Source organism: Eschrichtius robustus, chromosome 6, assembly GCF_028021215.1.
Source record: "Eschrichtius robustus isolate mEscRob2 chromosome 6, mEscRob2.pri, whole genome shotgun sequence".
Classification (NCBI taxonomy): domain Eukaryota; kingdom Metazoa; phylum Chordata; class Mammalia; order Artiodactyla; family Eschrichtiidae; genus Eschrichtius; species Eschrichtius robustus.
In genome coordinates, this window is record NC_090829.1 from 141,491,299 (window position 1) to 141,508,256 (window position 16,958).

Here is a 16,958-nt window from a genome sequence, read left to right on the forward strand (position 1 = left end):
CTTAGTAGATTTTTAATGCCTCTAACGTTTAACACAATTCAAATTATCTATACAAATACGACAGAGAGAGAGCCTGTTACAAACAGGTCATTCATTTCTTCCCCCCAATGTCTCTAAAACAGTGGAAGCAATTTGCTTGTAAGCCAGCCCTCCCTGCCTGGTCGGGGATGTCAGTCAAACCTGACACGGTCCTCAGCTTGTCAGCCTTTGTTCTTTAGGAGAAACAGGTGGTAAAGGGGGAAAACTGGGAACAGGCCACTCCTAAAGGAATCTATTGTATGACAGTTCATTGAATTTTTTTTTTTTTCAATGCAAAACAATCATTATTTTTACTTTTTAACTCTATCCATAGGAATTGTATTTGAAGGTTTCATTAAGTTTCCAGGTATTCCTCAGAGTAGACTTGAATGTGGTAAAAGGTGAGTATTCATAAATGATAATGAACAATTATTAAGTATTGCTTAATTAGCATGCCCCCTTCTCTGATTAAAATACACGCTTTGTACATTAGGTGCCATTGCTGAGCGGTTTAAGGATAAAAATCATGCACCCTTTAAAAACACTCTTTAGTAACAGACCGTTATTGCTGATCCAGATGGCCTATCATTTGTATTAATGACAAACTTAATTTCTTGAGTAAATTTTCACCCACTGTGCTCCCTTGATTTTTCTTGCTCAGTGAAATTTATCTGAAGCAAAATATAATAAAGCATGACATATGCATCACGGAATTAAAGTGGAGATTAATTAAAGCTGACTCCAGTTGAAGGTCATTGAGTTTTTTTTAATCTGCCAGAAAATTTTAAAGTAAGGAAGCCACTCTTTATTTAGGTAAAGGCTTCTGTAGCTGTTCTGACCCTTGCTGTGTGTTTGCCAAAAAACCCTGTAAACAAATCCTCCTCCCGCACCCGTGCTGGTGTTTTCTGGGCTTTTCCAGCTCCGGGGAGCGCCTCCTCCTCTTCTCTCCTCCTCTGCTACCCGGGCTCCACCTCCTTCCGCCCGAGGCATCTCCCCGCAGGTCTCTGATTGGTGAGGAGCGCAGCCTTGCCTTTTAGGGACTGTTGTCGGGCTTTCAAAGTGATAAGGGAAAGGGTCCAGCGGCTGCTTATATCAACCAATCAACTGTTGTCCTGACAGATCCCCAAATATTCCCTGGCCAATGGCGGGGAGAGCCCGAGGTGCCTGGGCCGCTCCTGGGAGAGGCAGGGCTTCAGTTGAGCTGAGAGGCGGGAGCTCAGACAGCCTTGGGCCCCTGGCCAGTCCCCACCTGGCACTTATCTGTGTCACTTTCAGGATTTGTCTGACTCTGCGCTCCCTCGCAGGGGTGTGTTGGGGGGGAGTCCTCTTTGCGACTCTCAAAATGGTTATCAAAGTGTTTGTTGCTACATCATCTGGGTCCATAGCGGTAGGTGTCTGATGGAATTTGGGGGCTTTCTTCCTGTCCTATTTTCTGAATAACTCAGACTTGGAAGTAGAAGGAGCGGGTATGGCCCAGCGCTGGCTTTACATGTTTTTTTGGAGCGTGTGTAAGTAAGCCTGTGAGCCCTTTGCTTTCTGCCTTGGTTTGAATGGTGTTGAAGAGGTGTGTGTGATCTGGGACAGCTGGATGTGGAAGGGGATTCAGGGAAGGGGGTGTGTTTGATACTAGAACTTTTAACATGTGATTTGTGTCGTGTTATGTCGCATATATGATAGAATGGGAGGCTTTTTTTTGGTGGAATGTTTCTGCCATTCCTTCTGCAAGACTTAGACTAATTTAAAATTGCAAATAAATGACACTTTGTGTAACAATATTTGGAGCGTATGATGGGCCAGATTACTAAAACGACTCCTGAGTATAATTACTTGTGTATGCAATGTAATCCTAACGAAAGCGTGAAGTTAGCATGTGTAATACTATTATTTGAGAATAATGATGTCACAGTGACAAGAACAAACATCTCTAAGGCTAAAGATTTAAATGCTCTAGGAATCCAAACAGACCAAAAATAGGTACTAAAAGCCGACCTCCAAAACACTGCTTTGTCTGATTTCCTTGGGACCAGGCTGGGAACCACCCATCGATCTCTCTAAGTCCAGCTTTCATTCTGTGCCTTAAGAAATAGGGGCAAGGGAGGGACTCGTTTATCCTTGGAAATGATTCAGGCTTTGATTTTAGGCTTGAACCTGCAGTGCCTATCTGGGACCGACATTTCGACCAGCATTTTAGCATCTAGGAGGCTGTGGAGAGAAAAGAGTTTTATTAATCCTGAGAGTTGAAGACCAGCAAAGGGGCTGTTTCCTTTTATATCTGATTCCTGGAACTTCTCAGGTTGCAGCTTGGGTTTCAGTGGTCCCTCAGCCAGGGATGATAGCCTAGACAAATGGTTGGCCCAGGGAACTGTCCTAGTGGCAGCTCCTGAATCCACCCGCGGCGCCCCCGCCTCGCCCCCTCCAGCCCTGAAAGTTCACGCGGTTTCCAGAGAGGACGAGAGGAAAACACGAGAAAAGAGCCTGGTTGTTCCTTCTGAGCACAGCTGGTGGGCAACTGTTTAGTGATCTCTTGAACATCTTTTAACAGAAAACGATGAGGAACAATTCCAAATGCAAAACTGCAAAATCTTTTGTGGCTGTTGATGACCTCGGAAACTTTTAGTTGATCTACAAAAAGCACATTTTTTGATTGTTTAGATTAAAAAAAATTTTTTTTTGTAGAAAATGGCTTTCGTGGGCTTCAAATATGCTGTTGACACACTCATTGCTGGAAACTTTTACCACTAACCTGCCAATCTTCTGCATGTTCCATAGATCAGGTCTGAGTGGCCCCATGCATCCTTCCGGAGACAATGAACAAACTGATGGATTTCTTAGGATTATCTGATGTCCTACATTCTTGAAGTTTGGGAGCATGATTTAGTTAGCTTGGGGGGATCTGGAGGGGTACTGTTTATTCCAGGATCTTAGAAAATCCAAGTTCATTCTGCTGCCGTAAGCAAATGTTTTGGTGCCACTTGGGACTATGTGACCTGAGGAAAGTTATTTCACCTTGCTAAGCCTCAATTTCCTTAACTGTAAAATGAGGATAAGAATAGTACTCATCTCATAGCGTTGTCATGAGGACTTAGGAAATAAGCAAAGGGTGCCCAGCAGAGTGTCAAGTGCTTAATAAATATTATCATTATTAGTATTTATTTATTATTTATTTATTTATTTATTTATTTATTTATGGCTGAGTTGGGTCTTCGTTGCTGCGCACGGGCTTTTTTCTAGTCGCGGCGAGTGGGGGCGACTCTTTGTTGCGGTGCACGGGCTTCTCATTGTGGTGGCTTCTCTTTTTGCAGAGCACCGGCTCTAGGTGCACGGGCTTCAGTAGTTGTGGCTCACGGGCTCTAGAGCACAGGCTCAGTAGTTGTGGCGCACGGGCCTAGTTGCTCTGCCGCATGTGGGATCTTCCCGGACCAGGGCTCGAACCCGTGTCCCCTGCATTGACAGGCAGACTCTTAACCACTGAGCCACCAGGGAAGTCCTATCATTATTAGTTAATGTTATAATTATCAGCTATGGTTAGTTAGTATTATAATTATTATAAGTATTGGTTATTAATGTTAGTTAATATTAATCAATATTTTTGTAGTTATATTTATTAGTTAATATTAGAAGATCTGCATCTGTGACGATGTTTCAGAATTGTCTCAAGCCACATAAATGGAAGAATTTCTGTCTTATCCTAAAGAATGAGAACTGATTTTTTCCACGGTGTCAGTGCTAATGATTTTTCCCAGCTGGGGAATTTCACCCAGAAACTTCTTTGCAGGACGACCCCAGAGCAGCTGCCAGTACTTACGCTGTGTGTGTGGCAGTTGGTCTTTGCTACTTACTTCTTCAGTCTGTATACTTTAAAAACAGGTTCTTGCCTGTGACCTCATCAAAGAGGGCATTATGACTTCTGTTGGATGAATGAAATAAATGAAAAAGGAAAAAACCAATTGTAATCTCTTGATGAGGTTTAAGCATGCAGCTGTGTATCACATCTCTATTTTAACAGTTGATGCCAAAGCGTGGTTCCGTGTTTTACCACTTTACACACAGATTTGGGTGAAGAGACCCTGGGAGTAGGGGAGAAAGTTGTTGTATCTTCGTGGATGACCCTCCTCTCCTCCTGAAGGCCATCGCCACAGGGGTTGGGGGACAAAAGGAGAGAGGACGGTCCTCCTTGTTTTCAAGATGCACAGCCCCTGGACCACCACCTTTAAGGACAGACCCTAATGGTGGCCCCCGGATTTTGCAATCCTTTTTCCAGTCTTGATTGAGTGTAAATATAGAGGGAAAAACATGGCTCTTGAATTAGATGGATCTGGATGTGAACCTTGGAAAATTCTTTAATTCACTGGCACCTCAGCTTTGTTATCTTAAAATGGTGATCAGAGTTCTTGCCTGGCATGGCAATCAGGACGAGTCATGCCAGGGTGCCTGACTGCACAGCTTCTCGACCTGTGGTGCAAAATGCTTTTCCATGCTTTCCTCATTTCTCACCAGCACCCAGGATGAAGGCGGCGTTCTATCCATTTTGCAGATGAGGCAATGGACGGGCAGAGCTTGTGCTCAGATAGCAACCTTCCCAGCCAGGATGGAAATGCAGGTCACCTGTCACTCAAATGCAGCGTGCTTTTTACTACAATACAGTGAACTTGTTTGGAAAGGTTCCTAACTGTACAAGACAATGAACGGAACATGCCCAGCGAGTGACCCAAAGATCACTCAGATGCAGCACCGTCACCAACAGTGGCTGGTGACTTCAGGACAGAGAATGACGGTTTTTTTTAAAAAAAAATATTTTATTGAGGTATAGTTGATTTACAGTGTTGTGTTAATTTCTGCTGTACAGCAAAGTGATTCAGTTTTCAGGTTCTTTTCCATTATGGTTTATCACAGGATATTGAATATAGTTCCTCGTGCTCTACAGGAGGACTTTGTTGTTTTTTTAAAAAAATTATTTATTTATTTATCTATGGCTGCGTTGGGTCTTCGTTTCTGTGCGAGGGCTTTCTCCAGTTGCGGCAAGCAGGGGCCACTCTTCATCGCGGTGCGCGGGCCTCTCACTATCGCGGCCTCTCTTGTTGCGGAGCACAGGCTCCAGACGCGCAGGCTCAGTAATTGTGGCTCACGGGCCCAGTTTTTCCGCAGCATGTGTGATCTTCCCAAACCAGGGCTCGAACCCGTGTCCCCTGCATTAGCAGGCAGACTCTCAACCACTGCGCCACCAGGGAAGCCCCAGACTTTGTTGTTGATCCATTCTCTATGTAACAGTTTGCGTCTGCTAATCCCAAACTCCCAGTCCGTCCCTCCCCCACCCCCCCTCCCCCTTGGCCACCACACGTCTGTTCTGTAGGAGAATGGCACATTCTTGTGAGTCAATGTAACAGGATAGGAGGTGAAAGCACGGAGTCCTAAGCACTGGTCCGCCAGGGAATTCCCATTGTAACAGGATAAGAAAACAGAACTCTCTCAGCCTCCACTGAGGTCCCAAAGCCTCCAAGTGACACACACCCCAAGGACACTGGATCCTCCAGAGGGGCTGCCCAGAAGGACGGTGCAGCCTGTGGGACCAGCAATGGCCATGGCGCCCTGGAGAGGGGAGAGGGGGTGAGAGGTGCAGGGGGGAGTGCATCTGTGGTGAGGGCTACTGGGGTGCTGTGCACACCCCTACCCTTGAAACCATAAAGGGGGGTGACCTTTGGGGACTGATGCCGTGTCCCTAGGGTCAGCTCAGGAGGCCACACGGAGAAAGGCTGTACTTTGTGGTGGGAGCGGCGTCTAGTAGGGACCCTTGAACAAGGACCACCGGGGGGGGGGCGGGGGGTGCGCCCCGCTCAGGTGGGCATCAGAGTGCAGGCAAAGGCCACGTGCCAGCCAGGTGAGCTCGTGCACTCCCTGCTCCCCCTCTCCCTCCTCTGGGCTCATCCTAAGACCCTTCTCCAGACCCAGGCAGAAGTCAAGTGCTCCAAACAGCCAGGAGAGCCATACTCTTGACGGAGTTTGAGTTGCTGGTGTTTGGGGAGTCCGGAGGGGCAGATTTTATTTTTCTTTTCTTTATTTGGGGGCGGTGCTGAGAAATAAAATGTAGCACAATACAGTGCACCCAACAGTCAGTCAGCTTCCTGTAGACGTAATTGCTTGTCTTGAGAGGAATCATAATAAACAGATTCTTTTTTTTTTTTTTTACATCTTTATTGGAGTATAATTGCTCTACAATGGTGTGTTAGTTTCTGCTTTATAACAAAGTGAATCAGCTATACGTATATATATGTCCCCATATCTCTTCCCTCTGGCGTCTCCCTCCCACCATCCCTATCCCACCCCTCTAGGTGGTCACAAGGCACTGAGCTGATCTCCCTGTGCTATGCGGCTGCTTCCCACTAGCTATCTGTTTTACATTTGATAGTGTATATATGTCCCTGCCACTCTCTCACTTCGTCCCAGCTTACCCTTCCCCCTCCCCGTGTCCTCAAGTCCATTCTCTAGTAGGTCTGCGTCTTTATTCCCGTCTTGCCCCTAGGTTCTTCATGACCATTTTCTTTTTTCTTTTTTTTTTTTTTAGATTCCATATATATGTCTTAGCATATGGTATTTGTTTTTCTCTTTCTGACTTACTTCACTCTGTATGACAGACTCTGGGTCCATCCACCTCACTACAAATAACTCAATTTTGTTTCTTTTTATGGCTGAGTAATATTCCATTGTATATATGTGCCACATCTTCTTTATCCATTCATCTGTCGATGGACGCTTAGGTTGCTTCCATGTCCTGGCTATTGTAAACAGTGCTGCAATGAACATTGTGGTACATGACTCTTTTTGAATTATGGTTTTCTCAGGGTACATGCCCAGTAGTGGGATTGCTGGGTCGTATGGTAGTTCTTTTTTTTTTTTTTATAATATTTATTTATTTATTTATTTTTATTTTTGCCTGCGTTGGGTCTTTGTTGCTGCGTGCAGGCTTTCTCTAGTTGCAGCGAGTGGGGGCTACTCTTCATTGTGGTGCATGGGCTTCTCATTGCGGTGGCTTCTCTTGTTGCGGGGCATGGGCTCCCAGCACACAGGCTTCAGTAGTTGCGGCATGCGGGCTCAGTAGTTGTGGCTCGTGGGCTTAGTTGCTCCGTGGCATGTGGGATCTTCCTGGACCAGGGCTTGAACCTGTGTCCCCTGCATTGGCAGGCAGATTCTTAACCACTGCACCACCAGGGAAGCCCGGTAGTTCTATTTTTAGATAATAAACAGATCTTCCTCTCCTATTTTCTCCATCTTTCTTTGACTTTCCAGCAGAAGAAACCTAAGTCAAGACTTTGGGAAATGTTCATCTGTATAGAAACTGTGGAACAAAATGAAATCCTTTTCCATCCCACCTCAGGTCCTGAGACATGATTTTGTTTTCAAGTTCTTTTTTTAAATTGAAGTACAGTTAATTTACAATGTTGTGTTAGTTTCAAGTGTACAGCACAGTGATTCAGTTAAGTCCTGAGGCATGATTAATAGAGATGGAAATAACGCTGGTGAGGGAGTGGACCTCAGCCAGGCTGAGGCTCCCGGGAGGGTATTTGAGGGGGAAGGAAGACAGGGTTTTGGACAGAATAAAGGATGTTGCCTTCTGAATATTTAATTAAAAGTATATCTGCCTGAGTGGTTAAGAATCCGCCTGCCAATGCAGGGGACACAGGTTTGAGCCCTGGTCCGGGAAGATCTCACATGCTGTGGAGCAACTAAGCCCATGCGCCACAACTACTGAGCCTGTGCTCAAGGGCCCACAAGCCACAACTACTGAGCCCACGTGCCACAACTACTGAGCCCGTGTGCCTAGAGCCCGTGCTCTGCAACAAGAGAAGCCACTGCAATGAGAAGCCCGTGCACCGCAATGAAGAGTAGCCCCCTTTGCTGCAACTAGAGAAAGCCCGTGCACAGCAACGAAGACCCAACGCAGCCAAAAATAAATAAATAAAAAATAGATAAATTTATAAAAAAAATAAAAGAGGGCATCATTCATTCTGGGAGTGAATTCTTTGATTGAAGAGAGAAAATTGTAATTGTTTCTGGGGAAGGAGTTCTAAGCTTTCAAGATGACCACATTCACAAAGAAATGGCATTTGGTAGATACAGTCCTTGTACGTGAACCAAGGGTAGAGAAAAGGGCCCTAGGATGTTCTCTCTTAGGTGTGGCTGGCACTCTGATCTCAGTTGCAGAGCTGGGTGTGAGTGGGAAAGGAGAACAGGGTTATTTTACTGCATTACTCTTCAATATTCTGGGAGAAATATCCACCAGCTTTTCTAGCTTTTTTTCTCTCTTTCTCTTCTAATAATCTCCATGTGGGCTTTTCAGTTCCTGTATTATTTCTAAAACTACTTTTGTTCTATGTGACTCGTTCCTATTTTCATAACTGTGAATAAAGTGCCTTTTAATGTGGGTATACTTGGTATTTGAGTTTCATAGTAAATTGTCTTTTTTTCTTCTCTCTATCATCTTTTTCTTTGTAAACAATTCTTAATTATTTTTTGGCTTTAAAGCTTAGCAGAGAATTAAAAGTATTTTGAAGGCGTCAAACAAAAGCTATAATGAGAGCATTGCTATTTTTATTATGTCAATTATACATCAGTGATTTAAACATTGATGAGATTAAGATTTCAGAATTTAAATGATGACCCTGTTGATCCTATGGAATGAAGAGCTGTGATTTTCTGGATTTCCTTGTTTAAATATTTAGCGATATTATTTGTGTTGTATGGTATAGTTGAAGGAAGGGCTTAATTTATGTACATATAAATAAAATGTTGTTTTACAAACTGTCTAATAGTAATCTCTCTACTCTTGACCAGATTAGGAAGAAACAGCAAGAAGTAGTGGGCTTCTTGGAAGCTAATAAAATCGATTTTAAGGAGCTTGATATTGCTGGAGATGAAGACAATCGGAGGTGGATGAGAGAGAACGTTCCTGGAGAGAAGAAACCTCAAAATGGGATTCCTTTGCCCCCACAGATATTCAACGAAGAGCAGTACTGTGGGGTGAGGTTTGATTTTTTGGAAAAGTCTTCTGCATGTGTGTTTATCAGAAGTCATTTAAAGCAGATCAATTTTGAGGCAGCATTTGAATTTTTGGACATTTTTCAGGTCATGATCTATTTCTACCATTCAGTACCTGGATGGTAGATCCATGGTGAAGGATCAATAGTTAAGACTTACAAAATGATGGGAACAATAAAATAATGATTCAGAAGTTCTTGGGATTCTTTTAGGTTCCTTATTTTGTTTTGAAGAATTGAGGTCCCTTGTTCAAGCAAAATACACATTTAGTTGGAAAGATGGTCAACCTTGCAGGGTACACATACATGCTCCCACAGGGACACTGGGTATGTTTTCAATTTTGTAAAGAATAATTTGCAAAAGTAGAGTTTGGTGTAAATAATATCTAAACAGTTTAAAAACTGTTCTGGACACCCTTCCTCCTTGTGAGGACACAGCAAGAAGATGGCCATTTATGAACCAAGAAGGGGGCTCACCAGACACTGAATCTGCTGGTGCCTTGATCTGGGACTTCCAGAACTGTGAGAAATAAATAGCTGTTGTTCATAAGCCACCCAAACACAAAAAACAAAAACTGTTCTGGACATTTAATTATAATAGCAATTTTATTTTATACATTTAGTAGTCCATTTTACCATAAAATCACTTTTTCCTCAGAGTTTATAGATTCTGCTTAGTAAATTAAATTGTTGAAAGGAAACATTTAAAAACTCAAAGGGCTTTGGAGCATGAGAACTGGAGTTATCTTAGGGGTCATCTAAGTCTTCTAGGCCGTTTTTCAGATGCAACAATCAGGGTTCTGGAAGGCAGAAGGAATCAATTGAAGAGCGGACTACTTTTTTTTTTTTTTAAATTAATTAATTAATTAATTTATTTTTGGCTGCATTGGGTCTTTGTTGCTGCACATGGGCTTTCTCTAGTTGTGGTGAGTGGGGGCTACTCTTTGTTGCGGTGCATGGGCTTCTCATTGTGGTGGCTTCTCTTGTTGCAGAGCACGGGCTCTAGGCGTGCAGGCTTCAGTAGTTGTGGCTCGCGGGCTCTAGAGGGCAGGCTCAGTAGTTGTGGCGCACGGGCTTAGTTGTTCCATGGCATGTGGGATCTTCCTGGACCAGGGCTCAAACAGGTGTCCCCTGCATTGGCAGGTGGATTCTTAACCACTGTGCCACTAGGGAAGTCCCAGAGCTGACTACTTCTGAAGGCTGTAGCCTGGTGTAGGAATCTTCACTCACTTCTTCTCTTCTTGCTGCACAAAACTGTTGGTCCTTTAGCTTAGCTTCTCTTTACTGTTACGTTTGTCACCTAAAGCAGGTGTCATCAAACTATAGCCAGAGAGCCAAGGCCTGCAGCTGCCTGTTTTGGTAAAGTTTTATTGGACACATCTGCACTAATTCACTTCCCTAGTGCCTATAGCTAATTTTGCATGATGGCAGAGTTGAGCAGTTGCAACAGAGACCATATGTCCCACAGAGCCAGAAATATTTATGATCTGCCCATTTACAGAAAAGCTTTCGGGCCTTTTATTTGAATCATGAATTGTTTTGTTGTTGGGGGTTTGCATTAGTTTCCTAGGGCTGATGTAGCAAAACATCACAAACCTGGTGGTTCTTATGGACTGTGTGTTTGTGTCCCCCCCAAATTCATATGTTGAAGTCCTAATGCCCAATGTGATGGTGTTTGGAGATGGGGCCTTTGGGAGGTGATTAGGGTTAGATGAGGTGCTGAGGGTGGGGTCCCCATGATGGGATTAGTGCCCTTACAGGAAGAGGAAGAGAGAGAGAACGGTTTTTCTTTACCATGTGAACAAACAGCCAGAGGCAACTGTCTGTAAGCCAGGAAGAGAGCAGAACCCAACTATGCTGCACCCAGGATGCATTTCTGTTATTTAAACCACCCAGCCTATGGTATTTTTTTATGGCAGCCCGAGATATTACAGTGTCTTAAAATAACAGAAATTTATTCTCTCACAGTTCTGGAGGCCAAAGTTTGAAATCAAGGTGTCAATAGTGTTGGTTTCTTCTGGAGGCTCTGAGGGAAAATCTGTTCCCTGCCTTTCTCCTAGCTTCTGGTGGCTGACAACAATCTCTGGCATCCCTTGGCTTGTTGACATATTATGCCCATCTCTGCCTCCATCTTTACATGGTCTTCTTGCAGGTCTCTTTGTGTCTTCACATGGCCTTCTTTTTTTAAAATTAATTAATTAATTAATTAACTAATTAATTAATTTATTTTTCGCTGTGTTGGGTCTTCGTTGCTGTGCGTGGGCTTTCTCAAGTTGCAGCGAGTGGGGGCTATTCTTCGTTGCGGTGCACAGGCTTCTCATTGCGGTGGCTTCTCTTGTTGTAGAGCACAGCCTCTAGGTGTGTGGGTTTCAGTAGTTGTGGCACACGGGCTCATTAGTTGTGGCTCACAGGCTCTAGAGCACAGGCTCAGTAGCTGTGGCACAGGGGCTTAGTTGATCTGCAGCATGTGGGATCTTCCCGGACCAGGGCTCGAACCCGTGTCCCCTGCACTGGCAGGTGGATTCTTAACCACTGCACCATCAGGGAAGTCCCCACATGGCCTTCTTATAAGGACAAAAATTCACTGGAATCCTAGTCCATCCTAGTCCAACACGGCCTCATCATAACTAACTACATCTGTAAATATCTTTATCTCCAAATGAGGTCACTTTCTGAGGTCCTGGGTGGACATTGCTTTATAGGTGAAAGTACAGGCTGTGTGAATTTACATGGCTGTGTTAGGATTCCTCAGAGGCTTAGCTCAAAGTCTTGTGGATGTGGGAGTGTCTTCAAACAGTCTTAACGTGGCAAGCAGTTATTTAGTGGAACATATGGTCCAGTCCAGCTCTCCTGGGATTGAAGCTGGGGCTTCCCAGAGTGTAGAGAGCACTTGCTCTGTGAGGAAGAGTCCCTCCCCTGCACCCCACACTCCTCTCCCCACCCCCTCCAGACCTCCTGGCCTCCGGACATCCCTCAACCCTGAGCTGAATTTTTTTTTTTGAATTTGACCTTATGTTTGTTTATTTATTTATTTATTTATTTATTTATTTATTTATTTATTTATATTTTTGGCTGCGTTGGGTCCCTGTTGCTGTGCGCGGGCTTTCTCTAGCTGTGGTGAGCGGGGGCTACTCTTGGTTGCGGTGCGCGGGCTTCTCATTGCGGTGGATTCTCTTGTTGCGGAGCGTGGGTTCTAGGTGCGGGGGCTTCAGTAGTTGTGGCATGCAGGCTCAGTAGTTGTGGCTCGTGGGCTCTAGAGCGCAGGCTCAGTAGTTGTGGCGCACGGGCTTAGTTGCTCTGCGGCATGTGGGATCTTCCCTGACCAGGGCTCGAACCTGTGTCCCCTGCATTGGCAGGCAGATTCTTAACCACTGCACCACCAGGGAAGTCCCTGAGCTGAATTTTTAAGAACTGCAACTCTTCTTGGATAAAGCAAGGGAGAATAAGTTTTTTCGGGGGAGGTAGTGGTGATGAGCAATTTTTATTTTTCATAAAATTTTTTAACAATTGAAAAATTAATAGATGTGCACATGGAAAAATTAAAATGGTTCCAAAGTTGCCTGCAGTGAAGATTCTTCTCCCTCCCATTTCAGCCCCCTCTAGTTCCTTCCTCTCGGGTGGGCCAGCTTCATGGATCTGCCATCTGGGAAGTCACACCAGACCCCGCTCAAGAGAGCTCTCAGCTTGGTTTAACGCTCTACTGTTGCTGTCTTGAAATTCGTAATGATTTTTGAACAAGGGAAGCCTTGTTTTTATTTTGCACTGGGGCCTGCAAATTATGTAGCCGGTCCTGCTCTGACCAACCAATGCTGGCAATTTCTTGTTTGGCCTTCCAGGAATTTTCTATGTGCATTAACAATTGCATATCACTTAAAAATGCGGGTGTACTCTATACACTTTGTTCTTTTCACTTAATAACCATATCTCAGAGATCATTGCATAGCTGCACATACTCTTTTTTTAAAAACAGTTTCATTTTATATTGGAGTATAGTTGATTAACAATGTTGTGTTAGTTTCAGGTGTATAGCAAAGTGATTCAGTTATACATATACATGTATCTATTCTTTTTCAAATTCTTTTCCCATGTAGGTTACTACAGAATATTGAGCAGAGTTCCTTGTGCTATACAGTAGGTCCCTGTTGGTTATCTGTTTTTTTTTTTTTTAAATTAATTAATTAATTAATTATTTTTTTGGCTGCGTTGGGTCTTCGTTGCTGCACAGGCTTTCTCTAGTTGCGGCGAGCGGGGGCTACTCTTTGTTGCGGTGCGTGGGCTTCTCATTGCGGTGGCTTCTCTTGTTGCGGAGCACAGGCTTTAGGCATGTGGGTTTCAGTAGTTGTGGCACGTGGGTTTCAGTAGTTGTGGTTTGTGGGCTCTAGAGCGCAGGCTCAGTAGTTGTGGCACAGGGGCTTAGTTGCTCCACAGCATGTGGGATCTTCCCAGACCAGGGCTCGAACCCATGTCCCCTGCATTGGCAGGAGGATTCTTAACCACTGAGCCACCAGGGGAGTCCCTGGTTATCCATTTTAAATATAGCAGCGTGTACATGTCAACCCCAAACTCCCAATCTATCCCTCTCCCCTACCCTTCCCCCCTGGTAACCGTAAGTTCATTCTCTAGGTCTGTGAGTTTGTTTCTATTTTGTAAATAAGTTCATTTGTATCATTTTTTAAGATTCCACATATAAGTGATAGCATATGATATTTGTCTTTCTCTGTCTGACTTACTTCACTTAGTATGATAATCTCCAGGTCTATCCATGTTGCTGCAAATGGCACTATTTCTTTTTTTTTTTTTTTAATCCCTCCCTCCCTGTCCCCTTTGGTAACCATAAGTTTGTTTTCTATGTCTGTGAGTTTATTTCTGTTTATAGATAAGTTCATTTGTATCATTTTTAATTTTTTAATTTTATTATTTATTGATTGATCGATTCATTATTTGTCATTTTTCAAATGGCATTATTTCATTCTTTTTAATGGCTGAGTAATATTCCATTGTATATATGTGCCACATCTTCTTTATCTATTCATCTGTCAGTGGACATTTAGGTTGCTTTCATGTCTTAGCTACTGTAAACCGTGCTGCAATGAACATTGGGGTGCATGTATCTTTTCAAGCCATGTGTTTCTCCAGATATATGCCCAGGAGTGGGATTGCTGGATCATATACTGTTTATTTTAATGGCTGCAAAACATTCCATTGCATGTGACATAATTTATTGGCACAGTCCTCTAATGGGGAACATTCAGGTTGTTTCCAGTCTTTCTCAGCTACAAACGATGCTGCAGGAAACCTCTTTATGGGTACAGTGCTTTGTACTCAGTCTGAGTATATGTATAGGATAAATTCCTAGAAGGTGTGCTGAGTTACAGCATAAACGCTTCTCACCCTTCAATAGATATTAAACCTGGACTATAGTTGCACCAATTTACATTTTCAAACGTAATTTGAGTGTGGCTGTTTCCCTGTGACTTTGACAACACTCTATAGGCACACTTTTGGATCTTCGCCAATCTGTTAAGTGAAAAATGTGTTCTTATTGCTTTGACTTGGATTTCTGTCTTAATGGGTGGGGCTGAACATCTTTTTCTCTATTTATAAGCTCTTTGTGATTTTTTCTATGACTTACTAGTTTTCTATTTGGTTCCAGGTAACGTTTACTGGTTTGTAAGAGTCTTTACTTTTGAAGGAAAGTAGCCCTGTCACTACCATTGCAAATATTTTCCCATGTTTCTTATTTGTCTTTTGACTTTTTAAAGAGATTTTTTTGGAATGCAGGACTTAAAATTTTTTTGTACAGACAGATCTATTAATCTTTTTTAAAAAAATGGTTCCTCTCTTGTTTAGAAAATTGTTCTGCACTCTAAAATTATCAAAGGAATCATCTCATGTTTTCTTCTAGTACTTTTCCAGTGAAAGTAGGATTTAAAACCTCTTACTTTTGCTTATTTTAGTTGTCCTTTTCAATCAAGGCTAGTTATGGTAGAAACAATATTGAAGCATTTTCTTTCAACCTATGTTAACTTCCAGGGTAAAAGTTCTGCAGTTATTTTCTGCTATAAAAATAAAACCTCAAAGGCATTTTTTATTCTGTTTTGCTGTGATCTAGCAATGCTTTTCATTTTAATTGTGGAAGAAGAAGAAAAGAATTCCCAAGTAAGAAAAAAGGCTTCTATTTTTAAGATGTATTTTCCTATTACAAGTATGGCTCTAATGAGATAAGCATACAAATTATTTTATGTTTAACTGTTTTTAATTCTTTTCAGTTCTGCCTTTAGAGAAGTATTAGAAGTTTTTCTTACTAGCAACTTTGCTAAATTTGCTTTTCTGCAGTCTGTGGATATTCTTAACAAAAGTTCATTAATGAGGCAAAGGACTTTGTTTTCAGAAAGTAGGTAAAAATGACTATTTGTATTGTAGGTTCTGATTTTGAAAGGAGACTCAAAGGTTATGAAGGATATGTCAGGTTTAAAATGGCATAAATCTACTCAATATTCTGTAATAACCTATATGGGAAAAGAATCTGAAAAAGAATGGATATATGTGTATGTATAACTGAATCACTTTGCTGCACACCTGAAACTAACACAACATTGTAAATCAACTATACTCCAATATAAAATAAAAATTAAATAAAAAAAGAAAGTGATAAACCTGCTTAAAAAACATAAAATGGCATAAATCTGGATGGCCAATGTATCTTTCCACACGATTGAAATGTGGACTGTCAGAATAATGCTACCATTTAAGTTGAATCACTGGACTCTGGATTCTTGAATGGTCACCTATATGCCATACCTGATGATAGCAGCAGGGAGAGGGGACCTCAAGGGCAAGCAGTGGCTTTCTCTGCACCAGGGCAGTGAGAGGGCTGGGTGTCACAGGTAGTTCTGAGTACCATCGTGTCCCTGCCAGCCTGAACCCCTGCTGCTCTGGGCAGAATAGATGAAGATGTTATCGTGAGGGCATGGCAGACAACTGTTGGCTACAGAAAGGGGACACCACCGGGAAGCCAGCACAGTGGAGGCCGGGTCACCTGCCTGGCAGAAAAACACTAACAGGAAGTAGCCAACTTGTCTGTTGATGCCAAGTCGGATTCTGTGCATTTTTGCCTAGGTGAGGGCTGGGGTGCCTGCCTGGGCCTGGACGCAGCAGCCAAAGGGGACCTTGACCATTCAGCAGAGAGGCAAGTATCTGTGGGGACTCAGGACTGCAAGGGAGGACAGGATGCCTGCCCAATTAGGGCAGGGGGAGGGCGTTCTCAACACACTGATGTTACTGAACAGGCTATTTTATTTTTTAATTAAAATTTCTTTTTCAGTATGATCACAATTTTATTATATCTTATATATAACTTTGACAGTACATATACCAACACGTTAATAAAAATTACTTTTTGTTTTGCCATTATGGGCAATTTTTCCTTGCCTTTTTAAAAAAAAATTTATTGAAGTATAATTTATTTACAATGTTGTGTTAATTTCTGCTATACAGCAAAGTGACTCAGTTATACATATATATTCTTTTCATATTCTTTTCCATTATAGTTTATCACAGGATATTGAATCTAGTTCCCTGTGCTCTACAGTAGGACCTTGTTGTTTATCCATCCTCTATATAATCGTTTGCATCTGCTAATCCCAAACTCCCAGTCCTTCCCTCCCCCACCCCCTCCCCCTTGGCAACCACAAGTCTTGAACAAGCTATTTTATGTTATTAAAATTTTATTATGAAATGTGCCATAGATGATAAAAAATATGTAGTTTAAAGAGGGATAATAAAAATGAACAACCATGTGCACACCATCGGTCTGAGTAGCGTGATATCTCCAGAAATTTAAAAGCACACTGCGTGCTTCTCCCTGATCGTGTCCAGCTCCCTTTGCACGAGAGGGAGCCAGGGTAGTGA

The 16,958-nt window shown here is 42.8% G+C and overlaps 1 protein-coding gene across 2 annotated transcripts in view; it reads left to right on the forward strand.

Moving 5' to 3' along the window:
• The first annotated feature begins 1,234 nt into the window (after window positions 1–1,234).
• Window positions 1,235–16,958, forward strand: part of SH3BGR (SH3 domain binding glutamate rich protein) — a 47,291-nt gene continuing 31,567 nt past the window's right edge. For both annotated transcript variants that reach the window (XM_068547102.1, XM_068547103.1), the window contains exons 1-2: window positions 1,235–1,405; window positions 8,845–9,030. In XM_068547102.1, coding sequence (XP_068403203.1) covers window positions 1,361–1,405; window positions 8,845–9,030 — 231 coding nt within the window. In that variant the 5' untranslated portion in view covers window positions 1,235–1,360. The remainder of the gene's footprint in view (window positions 1,406–8,844; window positions 9,031–16,958) is intronic.